The 12,574-nt window shown below is 55.1% G+C and overlaps 1 protein-coding gene and 1 long non-coding RNA gene across 14 annotated transcripts in view; one reads left to right on the plus strand and one right to left on the minus strand.

Annotated features, from left to right (window-relative positions):
• The first annotated feature begins 27 nt into the window (after positions 1-27).
• LOC145531785 (uncharacterized) lies at positions 28-6,885 on the plus strand. Its single transcript, XR_014072749.1, has 3 exons — positions 28-246; positions 4,938-5,194; positions 5,478-6,885. It is a non-coding gene; the product is annotated as an uncharacterized LOC145531785 (long non-coding RNA).
• Positions 5,190-12,574, minus strand: part of FLYWCH1 (FLYWCH-type zinc finger 1) — a 28,236-nt gene continuing 20,851 nt past the window's right edge. For 2 of the 13 annotated variants that reach the window (XM_081555192.1, XM_081555193.1), the window contains 4 exons: positions 11,855-12,118; positions 10,730-11,002; positions 8,812-8,884; positions 5,190-6,105 (listed from right to left, as the gene is read on the minus strand). In XM_081555192.1, coding sequence (XP_081411318.1) covers positions 6,054-6,105; positions 8,812-8,884; positions 10,730-11,002; positions 11,855-12,118 — 662 coding nt within the window. In that variant the 3' untranslated portion in view covers positions 5,190-6,053. Of the gene's footprint in view, positions 6,289-8,811; positions 8,885-10,729; positions 11,003-11,854; positions 12,119-12,574 lie in introns of all 13 variants that reach the window. The other 11 variants (XM_081555197.1, XM_081555198.1, XM_081555194.1 and 8 more) reach the window with 9 other exon arrangements.

Genomic DNA, 12,574 nt, shown 5'->3' on the forward strand with positions numbered 1-12,574 from the left:
TCACCAGACCCCCATCTCGCTGCCCAGCTTGGAAGGACCTATCTCCGCCCTGTCAGTATCCACACTCCCCCTGTCTCTCCAGGAAGACTGGGGGCAGCAGAGAAGATTCTAGGAAACCCAGAGTGCTGCTGCTGCTGGTGGGACCCCTGAAGACCTCTGCTTGGAAGTCAATGCCTCAGGCTGGGGGCTTCCCAGGTGGCACTAGTGGTAAAGAACCTGCCTACCAATGCTGGGGACGGAAGAGAGGTGGGTCTGATCACTGGGTCTGATCCCTGGGTCGGGAAGATCCCCTGGAGGAGGGCAGGGCAACCCACTCCAGTATTCTTGCCTGGAGAATCCCATGGACAGAGGAGCCTGGCGGGCTACAGTTCATGGGGTCAGAGTCATGACTGAAGCAACTTAGCAGGCACTTTCACACACATGCTGGTGAGGGGGTGCATGTGTCATGCTGGGGTGGCAAGCTTTCTAAGAAGCTGGCTGGCTGAGACTGGGGGCCAGCGCCCTGGTTGCCTCCTGGGGGAGCCCTCTTGCCTCCCAGTTTCCTGGCCCTGCTGAGCACCGGATGGGGGTCTCACTGCACAGGTGAAACCAGCTAAGGAGGGAGCAGTAACACCCATTGAGCGGGGCCCCCTTCTCCCTTGTGCTTGTGAGCTTGGGGGCCGCCGTGGCTCCGTGGTGTTGTCCTAGGCTCTGGCCTGGGCCGTGGCCGGGGTGACGGGGTCATGTGAGAGAAGGGCGAGGTGGAGGACAAAGACCACCAGGACTCCACATGCAGAAAGAGGGTCAGCGGGGATCTGGAGGAAGAACTGAGCCCTTCCCTGACAGTATGGGGGGCCAGGCCAGGCTGATCTCTTGCAAAATGGGTGTGGGATGAGAGGAAGGGGGTGCTTAGTTCCAGGACTCAGGTGCCAAGGCAAGGGGCTGCACCCCCACTGCCAGCTCCAGTCCCAGTTGGTTCACAGAAGCTTGAACTTGGAAGGCCTGGGCCCTCGCTACCCCCCCCCCCTTCTGGGGAGTTTAGAAAGGCTGCCATTCAAAGGTCCCCGGTTCCAGTCAGGACCTCCCCCTGGTATTGCTGCAGCAACGCTGTCCCAGGAGAGCTGGGTCCCTGCTGCCTGGCCCCTGCCTGCCCACTACTGTCGATTGCCCCTGCCTCCTCCAGCTCCTGCACTAACAGCTGAACTTCATTTCCCTGCTTCCCTTGCATTTGGTGTGGCCACAGGAGTTCTGGCCATGAGGCATGGAGAGGGGAAGTGACGCCTCTCACTCTCAATACTCAAAGCAATAGCTGGGATCTACAGCATTGTCATCACCGGAGAGAAATGCAGAATGCAGAAATGCAGATTCTCAAGCTCCACTTCTGACCTCCTTCATCAGAACCTGCATTAACAAGCTCCCCGGATCTTAAAGTTTGGACTGCACGGATGTAGACCCCTGCTAGGTCTGGCCTACAGCAGCCTCAATTTCTAACTCCCTCATTCGCCAACTGAATGGAGAGGATACTTAGGGCCCAGGGCAGGGGGGAAGGAGCTGGATTCCCGAGTGACCTTATACAAGGAGCCTGCCAACCAAAAGTATCAGCATGGGACTCTGCGTGAGTGGAGACGTAAACATCTATGTATTCAGCCACTGAGATCCGGGCCTTGCTTGTTATAGCAGCTGGCGCAACTAAACTAATATATCTTCTCACCCTCATCCAGTTCTTGTCTCCAGGGCTGCTTCCTACTGAGAGCTGGGGGGAGAGAATGTTCTATGCTTCTCCCTAAGCTTCTGGTGCCTTGTTGGCTGTCTTGGCATTCCTTGGCTTGTAGAAGCCATCCATCACCCCGATCTCTGCCTTCATCTTCACATGCATCTCTCTGTGTGAGCACCCGTGTCCAAATTTCCCCTTTTAATAAGGACAGCAGCCATATTGGACTAGGGGCCACTCTAGTTTGACCCTGTCTAGACTAATCACATCTGGAATGATCTATTTCCAAATAAAGTCACATTCTAAGGTTCCAGGGCTTCCCTGGTGGCTCAGATGGTAAAGAATCTGCATGCAATGCAGGAAACCAAGGTTTGACCCCTGGGTTGGGAAGATCCCCTGGAGAAGAGAATGGCTACCCACTCCAGTATTCTTGCCTGGAGAGTTCCGTGGACAGAGGAGCCTGGAGGGCTACAGTCCATGGGGTTGCAAAGAGTTGGACACAACTGTGTGACTAACACTTTCACTCATGGAGGTTCTAGGGCTTAGGATTTCTACATGTGAATTTTGAGAGGACACACTTCAACTCATAATATCTCTTATTTCCTGTCCCTTTGCCATCCTTGCTGCCACCGCCCTCATCTGGGCCACCACCATCTCCTACTTGGACTAATCACTCTCTCAGCTGAGGTCCAGTGTCCCACGGTTTCCAGGAGCAGCCTCTCCAGCAGCCAGTCTTTTTTTGGTGGAAGCGGCTGAGGAGCCATTCTCGGGCCTCTAGAGCCCTGAGGGGGCCGGTGGCAGGGCAGCCATGAGAGACTGCGCTCTGCAGAGCTATGGTGGGGTTGTGGCCTGAGGCTGGCAGCTGCCCCGGCCTTCAGAGACTTCCTTGGGTACCTCTCGCTTCTGGTCCTTGAACCAGGTAGTCATACCTGATATGGACACCCAGGAGAGAACATCTGGCAGAGGTGTTGTGTGATGGGATTGCAAATCAACCCTGAATATTCCCTGGAAGGACTGATGCTGAAGCTCCAATACTTTGGCCACCTGATGCCGACTTGTTGGAAAAGACCCTGATGCTGGGAAAGATTGAGGGCAAGAGGAGAAGGGGGCGACAGAGGATGAGGTGGTTGGATGGCATTGCTGACTCAATGGACATGAGTTTGAGTCCACTTGTCCACTCCCTGATCTCACACTTTCAGCCTCCAGCACTGTGAGCAATAAATGTCTGGTATTTAAGATCCTCCCCTCCCAGTCCAGTCTATGGCATAACTACGGCAGCTTGAGCAGACTAAGACACTTGGATTCCTCAAATTCTCCCATTACCGGAGGAAGGAACCCCATCAACCTGAAGACACAGGGAAACTGGCAGAGACAGTGTCAACTGATGGATCTGGTGTTTCTTTTCGGGATGATGAAATGTTCTGGAGTTAGAAGTGATGGAGACCCTACTCTGTGAATATACTAACAGCCATTGGACCACACACTTGAGTGAGTGAGCTGGATGGTATGTGGACTGTATCTCAATAAGACTGTTACTGAAAAGAGCCTAACCACTGACAGAACACGGGGAAAAGAGGGACTGTGTCATGGATGGCCCTGGGTTTCTACTGTGGTGGAACCATTGTGGGGGGGACAGTCCCCTTTACTCCCTGTTTGGCTGGTGACCACGGGAGACCTGGGGCCAAGGGCCTAGAGGCAGCAGGACACACAGGCTTTGTTGCAGAAGGGAGTGGGGGCTGGAGCTGCATGCTGGCAAACCGCGAACCCTGAAAGCGGCCGGGCAGAGAAGGCTGAGGTCCAGTCCCCAGAGCCAACCACCTTGTGAATGGGTTGGACCAGGGCCGAGGAGCCATTGAAGGAGGTGGGGGGGCGGCGCGCGGAGAACCCGGGGTCACGTGCAGGTCTGCCAGGATCAAGGAGGGCCAGTCAGTGCAGGAGAGCGAGCTCTGAGATGCACCCGCTGACTTTAGTGACTCGTGGTGCCACCCTGCCGGAGGCATCTTGATGGAGGACATGGGGGCAGGGGGCTGGGCTGGGCCAGCGTGGGGACTGGGCTGGGAGAAGCGTTTCAGCGATGCTCGCCTCACACCCCCAGAGGCAGGACTCGGGGTGGGAGCCCCTAGAGCCCACCACTGCCTCGTCTTTAAAACTTTAAAACTTGGGTTCCGTGTTGGTGGTTTCCCTTCTCCTTATGAACTTTTACTTCAAATTTCACAATTGAGAGGAACACAGTAATACTCTAGCAGCTCCATGTGGTGAAGACATACCGAAGAAAGGTTTATTGCAGGAACGAGCGACCGAGCGGAACAGGGCAGGAGGAGGGCAGGGCCGAGTCCCGCTCTCACTGTCCACCAGGGGCCAGCTTCCTGCGCGCTTTCCTCTGTGATGGCGCCGGGGCAGGGGCTGTCTCCCTGGCTCTAGAACCGGGGAGGAAGTGGCCACATGAAGGGGGCTCAGGGGTGGGTGGCTATGGGGACACCCCAGACGGCGGCAGTGACCAGATTCACGTCCACTGGGGAGTCCTCGGTCTGAGCAACATGGACCAGCCACCTGCCCTCTGAGGTCAGAGCAGGTGCAGAGAGGGGGGCGTGCGGATGGGCCCCATCAGAGGGTGAGGCAGACACGCTGCAGAGGCGGGGGGACCGGTGACCCTGCGGGGCGGAGGTGACGCCAGCTGCTAGGACTCAGTGCTTCTGGCCTGGCACTTCGGGGCTCTATGAGGCTCCCCTTCGTGAGAGACTGAGCGGAGAGCCAGCTGGTGGTGGCACAGACGTGCCTGTCCACTGAAGTTCAGGTGCAGCCGCCTCCCATGGGTGTGCTCATCTGTGGATCTGGATTGGGGTGTATCTGCTCCCCTCAGGGCTGTGTCTTCAGCCTTGGCCTTGGCCGAGGGCAGTTCGCTGTCTCGGGGCAAGAGCACTGCCCGAAACGTAGCCCCCGTGTCGAGTGTCCACCACGTGGGGCCAGCAGCACAATGGGCCTCCTACCCGGGATGTGGGATGGGCCGTCTGGTCATGTTGCTGAGCCATCTCCATGACCACTGGCCAGACTGGTGGGCAAGGGCCGCGTGGAACTGGCAGTCCAGTCAAGAAATGGGTCAGTTACCTGCCTGGGAAGGTAGCCAGGGTCTGGGGGGGGGGGTCCAGGTGGCCCTAGTTTGGGGGGGCCACTTCCACTTCCAGCTTGGCCCAGCTTGTGAAAACAAGTCAGGGAGGAGGTGGGATGAGTCAGCAGAGATTTCTTTCAGCTCCACGAGGGCTGGGGGAATGGCCAGCAGGAGACCCCATCCGTGAAGTTTCCGAGGACTCCCACCCATGCCTGGTTCTGCTGACACTTGGGCCAGGTGAGCAGACGCTGCCCCAGGTGTGGAGACCTCCCTCTGCTCAACCAAACTCCATCACTTCCAACCACGTGGCACAGAGAGGCGTGGAGTGTGTGGCCTTCTGGTGGCCATCTGTTGCTGCAGCAGGCATGTGGACACACACAGCAGCTCTACACGGCAAGGTATAAAATCGGGTTTATTGCGGGAAGTGTGGAGGCAGAGGGACAGCAGGGAGTGTCTGAGCTGTCACTGCCCCGCAGCCGGATGGCAGGCTGCTAGGCCGGAGAGGGGGGGCCCCCGGCAATCACTGAGTGGGGGCAAGGAGCTGCTGGCGGGGATGTGGCCCCCTTAACAAGCTGCAGCTTTGGGTTGGTGGGAGATGTCGGCCTGTTGCTCCTGGCTGTGCCAGAAGACAGGAGAAGGGGATGCCCTCACCCCCGTCATCTGGGTCTGCCTCTCCTCCAGCATCAGGCGAACCTGGGTGACCCGGGGCAGTCTGCCCAGCTCTGGCTCCCACGGCCCAACAACACCTGCCCTGGGCATCGTCGGCAGCGGGCTTGATTTAAGTTGGAGAAGAGCAAAGAAAACTCCAACAGACGGTGTAAAAGTCCTCTGGTTTCTGCCTGCTCTGCTACTGGACGGCCACACCCCGGCAGTAGGTGCCCAAGGAGCGCGGAGGCCCGCCTGGCACCTGCCCAGCAAACACCAAATGGGGCAGCTCAGCCCAAAGAGGCAGAAACTTCCCCAAACTCGCCAGCCTTCATCTTGACGTGGCCGCCACGGTGACTTTCCACTTTATGGAGCCCAAGTGGGACCACACCCGACAGGAAAGTCCTTGGCAAAGCTGTGGGCCTCAGGATGGCTGGGTGTTTGCGGCTCAGCAGGCTGGGACAGGGGAGGTGTCTTTGTGAACGGTGCTTCCTTTCTCAGAGCTTTTTGAGGCCCTGGCGGGGGTCCCCCCGCTCGCCACGTCACCCCACATCACGCACTGCTGTGGGCCACCAGTTCCTGGGGCTCGTCTCTGCCAGTAGGGAAACACCATCAAGCGTTCTTCTTGGGAGGCGTCTGGAGGAAATGTGAAGCCCGTGGATGCCTTGGAGAATGAAAGAGAGGCTTTGTCAAGCAAAATCTAACTGGGTGGGAAGTGCCAGGGTCCTGAGAGGACCTGGAGCATCCTTGACACTGGTGACACGTTAGGTTGGGTTGATTCCTCTGCTGTCAGGCCGGAGGCTGGCCTCACTGGGACTCACTGTCGAGCTGTGTACTTCCCACCTTCCTGATGACACAGAAACACACATGCGTCATGCAAATCCAAACATGGCGGAAGGAGATAATGAAGAAAGTTAAGGATAATAAAATAAAAAATGACCTAGCATAAATAAAATGCCCCCAAAAAAGGACAGTTAAGGATTCCTATAATCCCTTCCCCCTAGAGATCACCGTCAGCTAGGTCATCACACATCACATTGGTGCCTTGAAAACACGGGATTTGGACTCCCCGGTGGTCCAGGGGTCAGGACTTGGTGCTTCCCCTGCCGTGGCCCGGGGTTCAATCCCTGGTTGGGGAAACTAAGATATCGCTAGCCAAGAGGCATGGCTAAGAAAACAACAAGAGAGAAACTCCATGCCCTTTAACTACACCCCCAACATTCCTCACCCTAGGCAAACTTTAATCTACTTTCTATCTCCATAGATTTGCCCATTCTGGACATTTCATAGAAGTAGAATCACACAAGGTGTGGTCTTTTGTGTGTCTGGCCTCTTTCACTTCCCTTGATGTTTTTGAAGTTCATCCATGTTGTTGCGTGTGTCAGCAATTCATTCTTTTTTATGGCCAAATAACATTGTATGAATAAACTATATCTTGTTTTAAGCAGAGAGTACCTACAGTCACTGATATTCCAGATTCTCAGAAAAAAAGCAGTAGTTAGTCGCTCAGTCATGTCTGACTCTTTGCAACCCCATGGACAGAGGAGCTACAGCTGTAGCCCACCAGGCTCCTCTGTCCATGGGATTCTCCAGGCAAGAATACTGGAGGGTTGCCATGCCCTCCTCCAGGGGATCTTCCCAACCCAGGGACTGAACCCAGGTCTCCTGCATTACAGGTGGATTCTTTATTGTCTGAGCCACCAGGGAAGCCCATGAAGAAAAGCAAGTGTTCAGCAAAAATCAAATTCTTTGTACAAACAGGTAAGAGTGAGCAACTGTTGTAATTTAGGGATAGTATCAGTCAAGGCCTGGAAGCATCCTGATCTGGACCCTGGAAGCTCAGGGTGAGCCTTACAAACAGGCTGTTCTAAGGACAGGAGTTGCCGGCCTGCCGTGTTAAGTCTCTTCTGTATACAAGCTTGTATGATATTGACTTACCAACAGGGAAGCAATTTTGGATTCCTGGCATAATTCCCATTTGGTCACGGTGTGGGATCCTTTTCACATTGTTGGATTCAGTTTGTAGTATTTTGCTGAGAGTTTTTGTATCTGGATTCCTAAGAGATATTGTTTTCTAGTCTTCTTTTCTTATGATATCTTTGCTTGGTTTTGGTGCCAGGCTACCAGCAGCCTTACAGGATGAGTTGGGATCTAGTTTCCTGACCAGGGATCAAACCAGGTCCCCTGCATTGGAACATGAAGTCTTAACCACTAAGACCACCAGGGAAGTCTCTCAAAGTATTTTGTAATTTCCCTTGTAATTTTCTTTGAGTCACTGGATATATTTACAAATATGCTGTTTAACTTTCATGTATTTGTGAGTTTCCCAAATTTTTGTTATTGACTTCTAATTTCACTCCACTGTTGTCAGACAACATACTCTATATGATTTCAGTCCTTTTAAATTTGAAGGGTCTTGTCTGATGGCCTACATATAGTCTGTCTTGGGGAATGTCCCACGTGTGCTTGAGAAGAATGTGAATTCTGTTGTAGGTGGTGGCCTCCTATTGCTCTGCTCCATCATTTGTCGTTGTTCAGTTGCTCGGTTGAGTCCGACTCTTTGCGACCCCATGGAATGCAGCACGCCAGGCCTCCCTGTCCATCACCAACTCCCAGAGCTTGCTCAAACTCAAGTCCGTTGAGTCAATGATGTCATCCAACCATCTCATCCACTGTCGCCCCCTCCTCCTCCTGCCTTCAATCTTTCCCAGCATCAGGATCTCTTCTAATAAGTCAGCTCTTCATATCAGGTGGCCAAAATATTGGAGTTTCAGCTTCAGCATCCTTCCAATGAGTATTTAGGGTTGATTTCCTTTAGGATTGACTGGTTTGATCTCCGTGCAGTCCAAGGGACTCTCAAGAGTCTTCTCCATTACCAGAGTTCGATGGCATCAGTTCTTCAGCACTCAGCCTTCTTTATGGTCCAACTCTTACATTGGTACACGACTACTGGAAAAACCATAGCTCTGACTACATGGACCTTTGTCAGCAAAATGATGTCTCTGCTTTTTAATATGCTCCCTCCCTCGGATAGCTTATTTTGGAGGAAAATAGCTGTCCTGTTTGAGGATGCTCGAGCAGCCCTAAGGAAAGTTCTACATGGTGTAGGCCTCCAGCCCACAGCCCTGTGAGCAAATGGGTCATTTGGAAACACCTACTCCAGCCCCCCTCCTCAAGCTTTCAGATGGCTGCACCTGCATGGACAATTTCTCTTCAATCTCACGAGAGACCTGGAGCCAGAACTACCCCACCTAGCCGGTCCTGAAATCTCAACCCAGGGACGCTGAGAAAGGCAGTAAGTATTTGCTGTTCTCAGTCTTGAGGCTTTGGGGTAATTTGTGACGCAGCATTAGATAACCAATACAGTTACCCGTAGCTCTGCTGGCATTCAGGAGCACACGTCTCGAAGCACAGTTGAACTTCAGGCAGAAGTTTTACCTTTTCTGAGGGAAAAACATTGAAAATATGGATTAATACTTCTCTTGTTGAAGTTACCAGAGGCAAAGGCACACCCCTTGGAACAATGACCTCAAGGTCTTGAGGGTAAAGAAAACCAGGTGGAATGACTCTGACTGGGGGAGTCATTGGGAATTCTGGTTTTCTGACGCCTCAAACTAACTGCCTGCATGTATGCTAAGTTGCTTCTGCTACTGCTAAGCCGCTTCAGTCGTGTCCGACTCTGTGCGACCCCATAGACAGCAGCCCACCAGGCTCTGCCGTCCCTGGGATTCTCCAGGCAAGAACACTGGAGTGGGTTGCCATTTCCTTCAAAGCATGAAAGTGAAAAGTGAAAGTGAAGTTGCTCAGTCGTATCCGACTCTTCGCGACCCCATGGACTGCAGCCTACCAGGCTCCTCTGTCCATGGGATTTTCCAGGCAAGAATACTGAAGTGGGTTGCCATTGCCTTCTCCAGGGGATCTTTCCGACCCAGGGGATTGAACCCGCGTCTCTTGCGTCTCCTGTGTTGGCAGGCAAGTTCTTCACCAGGTGAGCCGCCAAGGAAGCCCCAGACTACCTATGCCAGGTAAAATAAGCTATTGGAGATTGCGAGTCAGGCTTCACCTTGTCACCAAAAAGATTGGAAGGCAGCTAGATCTCGAAGAGGCCACACCCTTTATCCTGCGAAAGGCGAGTCGCAGCACCTCCTTCTTGGTTAAGTCAAACTGGCTTTCTCATGGAAAAAAAATTTTTAAAGCAGAAATCAAGTTTCCTTTGGTCGTTTTATACAACTTGGATTCATTCCTGTATAAGATGTGGCCCTTCCTATTTCCACGAATTAATATGAGACACATACTGCTTTCTAAAGCCTGGCTTTACATTCTGTTAATTTGAAGTGAAACCAAGTTCAGTTCAACATGGTTAATTATTTGCAAAACTATGTATGTGTGTGCGTGTGCTCATGCTTGTGTGTGCATACTCATTAGTACATTCTTCTAGAGCAATCTATATTTTTTAAACAGATTTTCAAAAGATACTACCATCCGTAAAAGATGAAGACCTCTTAGTGTAAAAGAGAGGAAAGAAAATGGCAGTTAGAACGGGAGCGTTTGCTTGTTTGTTTTGTTTGGCTGCACTGTGTGACTTGAGGGATCTTAGTTCCCCAACCAGGGATTGAACCCAGGCAGTGAGAACATGGAGTCCTAATGACTGGACTGCCAGGGAATTCCCAGGGAAGTTGTTTTTAATAATGGGACAGATTTAGGGACTTCCCTGGTGGTCCAAGCCTGAATATTCATTGGAAGGATTGATGCTGAACCCGAAGCTTCAATACTTTGGCCACCTGATGTGAAGAGCTGACTCATTGGAAAAGACCCTGACGCTGGGAAAGATTGAAGGTGGGAGGAGAAGGGGAAGACAGAGGATGAGATGGTTGGATGGCATCACTGACTCAATGGACATGAGTTTGAGCAAGCTCCGGGAGTTGGTGATGGACAGGGAGGCCTGGTGTGCTGCAGTCCACTGGGTCACAAAGAGTCGGACACGACTGAGCAACTGAACAACAGCTGGTGGTCCAGAGGTTAAGACTGTGCTTCCAGTGCAGGGTGCGTGGGTTCAGTTCCCTGATGGGGGAATTAAGATCCCACAGGCCTCACAGCACCCCCCAAAAAAGGGATGGGACAGACTTAGGTGTATTTCTCCATCCAGGAGAAGGAGCCAGTGAGAGGTAGGGTAGGAGACTCTAGAAAGGCAGGAAACCCAGGGAACAAAGCTCCCCAGATGGTGTTGGTCCCCTGGGGTGTCTGACCCTCGGGCTGGCAGAGACCCTCGTCCCCACCCCTGTCTGTACCTGGGTCCTCCTGCTGGGCCGGGCTGGGGAGCCGCTCCCGCTGCCGCAGCGCCTCCAGGCCCACCAGGTCGGGTGGGTGGCAGTGGCTGCGCATGATGGTCACCTGCTGGCCCTGGGTGATGGCGCGGCTGCGGCAGCCCTTGCGGGCCTGGTCCCGGCACATCCAGTACACCTTCTCCCCAGCCGCCTTCTCTTTCCTGTAGAGGAAGGACTCGTACACGAGGAACCGGCCTCCGAGGGAAGTCCTCAGGAACTCCAGGGGTTGGGGGGCTTCTGGAAGGAACATGCTGTGTGAATGGGGCGCCTGGGCAGGGCCCCAGAGGTAGGGCGCAGAGCTCCAGCCAGAAAAGCGGGGATCCCGTGCCCCCGCAGTCCCACCCCAGCCTGCGCCGCAGGGCCCTGGGGACTGAAGCTCAGGCTGCCTCGGCCCTGTCGCCTTGGGGCGCAGGCTGTCTGTTTGTGTGTCTGAGGGCCTTGGGGCTACCGGGGAGGCTAGTCCTGAGGCCACCCAAACCCTGAGCTTTCCCGCAGGCCCCTCCTGGCCCAACTCGCCCTCCACACTGGCTGGCAGGCGTCCCAGGGCAGGCACTGGACTGGAACACTCTGGAAGGCCCGAGGTTGGTCTGGACAGTGCACCAGGGGCCTCCCTGCCCTGGGGCCACCTGCCCCATGGCCAGCTGGCGACTAGTCAAATTCTCCCTCAGGAAACTTTTTAAGAATCTGAACTGAAAGCTCATGACATGTCGGGGTTGGGGTGGCCGGAAGGTGAGGGTGGGGAGAGAAGGGCAGACAGAAGGTCCTCCAGGTCCAGGAGCACTTCCTACGGCTCCTGGTATCGCCCCTGCCCCACCACCTTCTCCAGCCCTCCGAAGGGATCTCCCCCTGAGACCCCAGCCCCACCAGGACCAGCGTGGGAATGTGGGGCCCAAAGTGGCCTCTCCCCCCGGGGAGCTCACCGCCCAGGGGGACAGACCCACCCCACTGGGGCCACAGGAGGAACGTCCCACCAGGCTACCCTCCAGGCTGAGCCCTGGGCTGTCCCCAGGGACTGGAGCAAGCTGGACTGCTGGGCCCCCAGGGAGACCAGGGCCAGCCCCTGCCCGTCCCCACGCCCCCCACCCGCACCTGAGCCTTCCCTCTGGGCTGGGCTGGGGAGCTGCTCCCGCTGCCGCAGCGCCTCCAGGCCCCCCAGGTCAGGCGGGTGGCAGTGTCTGCGCATCACCATGACCCGCGGGCCCTGGGTGATGGCGCGGCTGCGGCAGCCCATACGGGCCTGGTCCCGGCATGTCCAGTACACTTTCTCCCCAGCTGCCTTCTCCCGCCGGTAGAGGAAGGAATCATACACCAGGAAGCTGCCCCCCAGAGGGGTCCTCAGGAACTCGGGGCCTCCTGGGGAGAGATGGGACAGGGTCAGAGGAGGGAGGTAGGGAGGGTGGGCTACTGTTCTGAGGTGTTGAGAGGGGGACCCAGGGGGTTCTGATTCGAGAACTCCCTTCCCGCCACCCAGACACGGGGACCATGCAGGGGAGGGGGAGGGGGGTTGGAGGGTCTGTCAGCAGCGGGGGTGGCAGCTGTCAGAGGGGGCAGTGCATGGCCAGAGGAGAGGTATGGGATGGGGGGGGCATGTTTCTGCTTTCCCTGCACTCGATGAAAACTGAGAATGAAAAAGGCACAGGGCACGAGTTGCAGATTCAAGGAGGAGAGGGGAGGAGAGGGCAAAGATGCTGACACAGGTTAAAGGCTGGACAGAGGGGGCACCTGGTCACAAAGCTGGCAAAGCAAGAGCTCGCCCAGCCTGCGGGGGACACTCTCTGAACAGGCAGAGTCCAGTGGCTGAGCCCAGGG

This window comes from Giraffa tippelskirchi, chromosome 13 (assembly GCF_054371585.1).
Source record: "Giraffa tippelskirchi isolate mGirTip1 chromosome 13, T2T-mGirTip1v1.2.pri, whole genome shotgun sequence".
Taxonomy (NCBI): domain Eukaryota; kingdom Metazoa; phylum Chordata; class Mammalia; order Artiodactyla; family Giraffidae; genus Giraffa; species Giraffa tippelskirchi.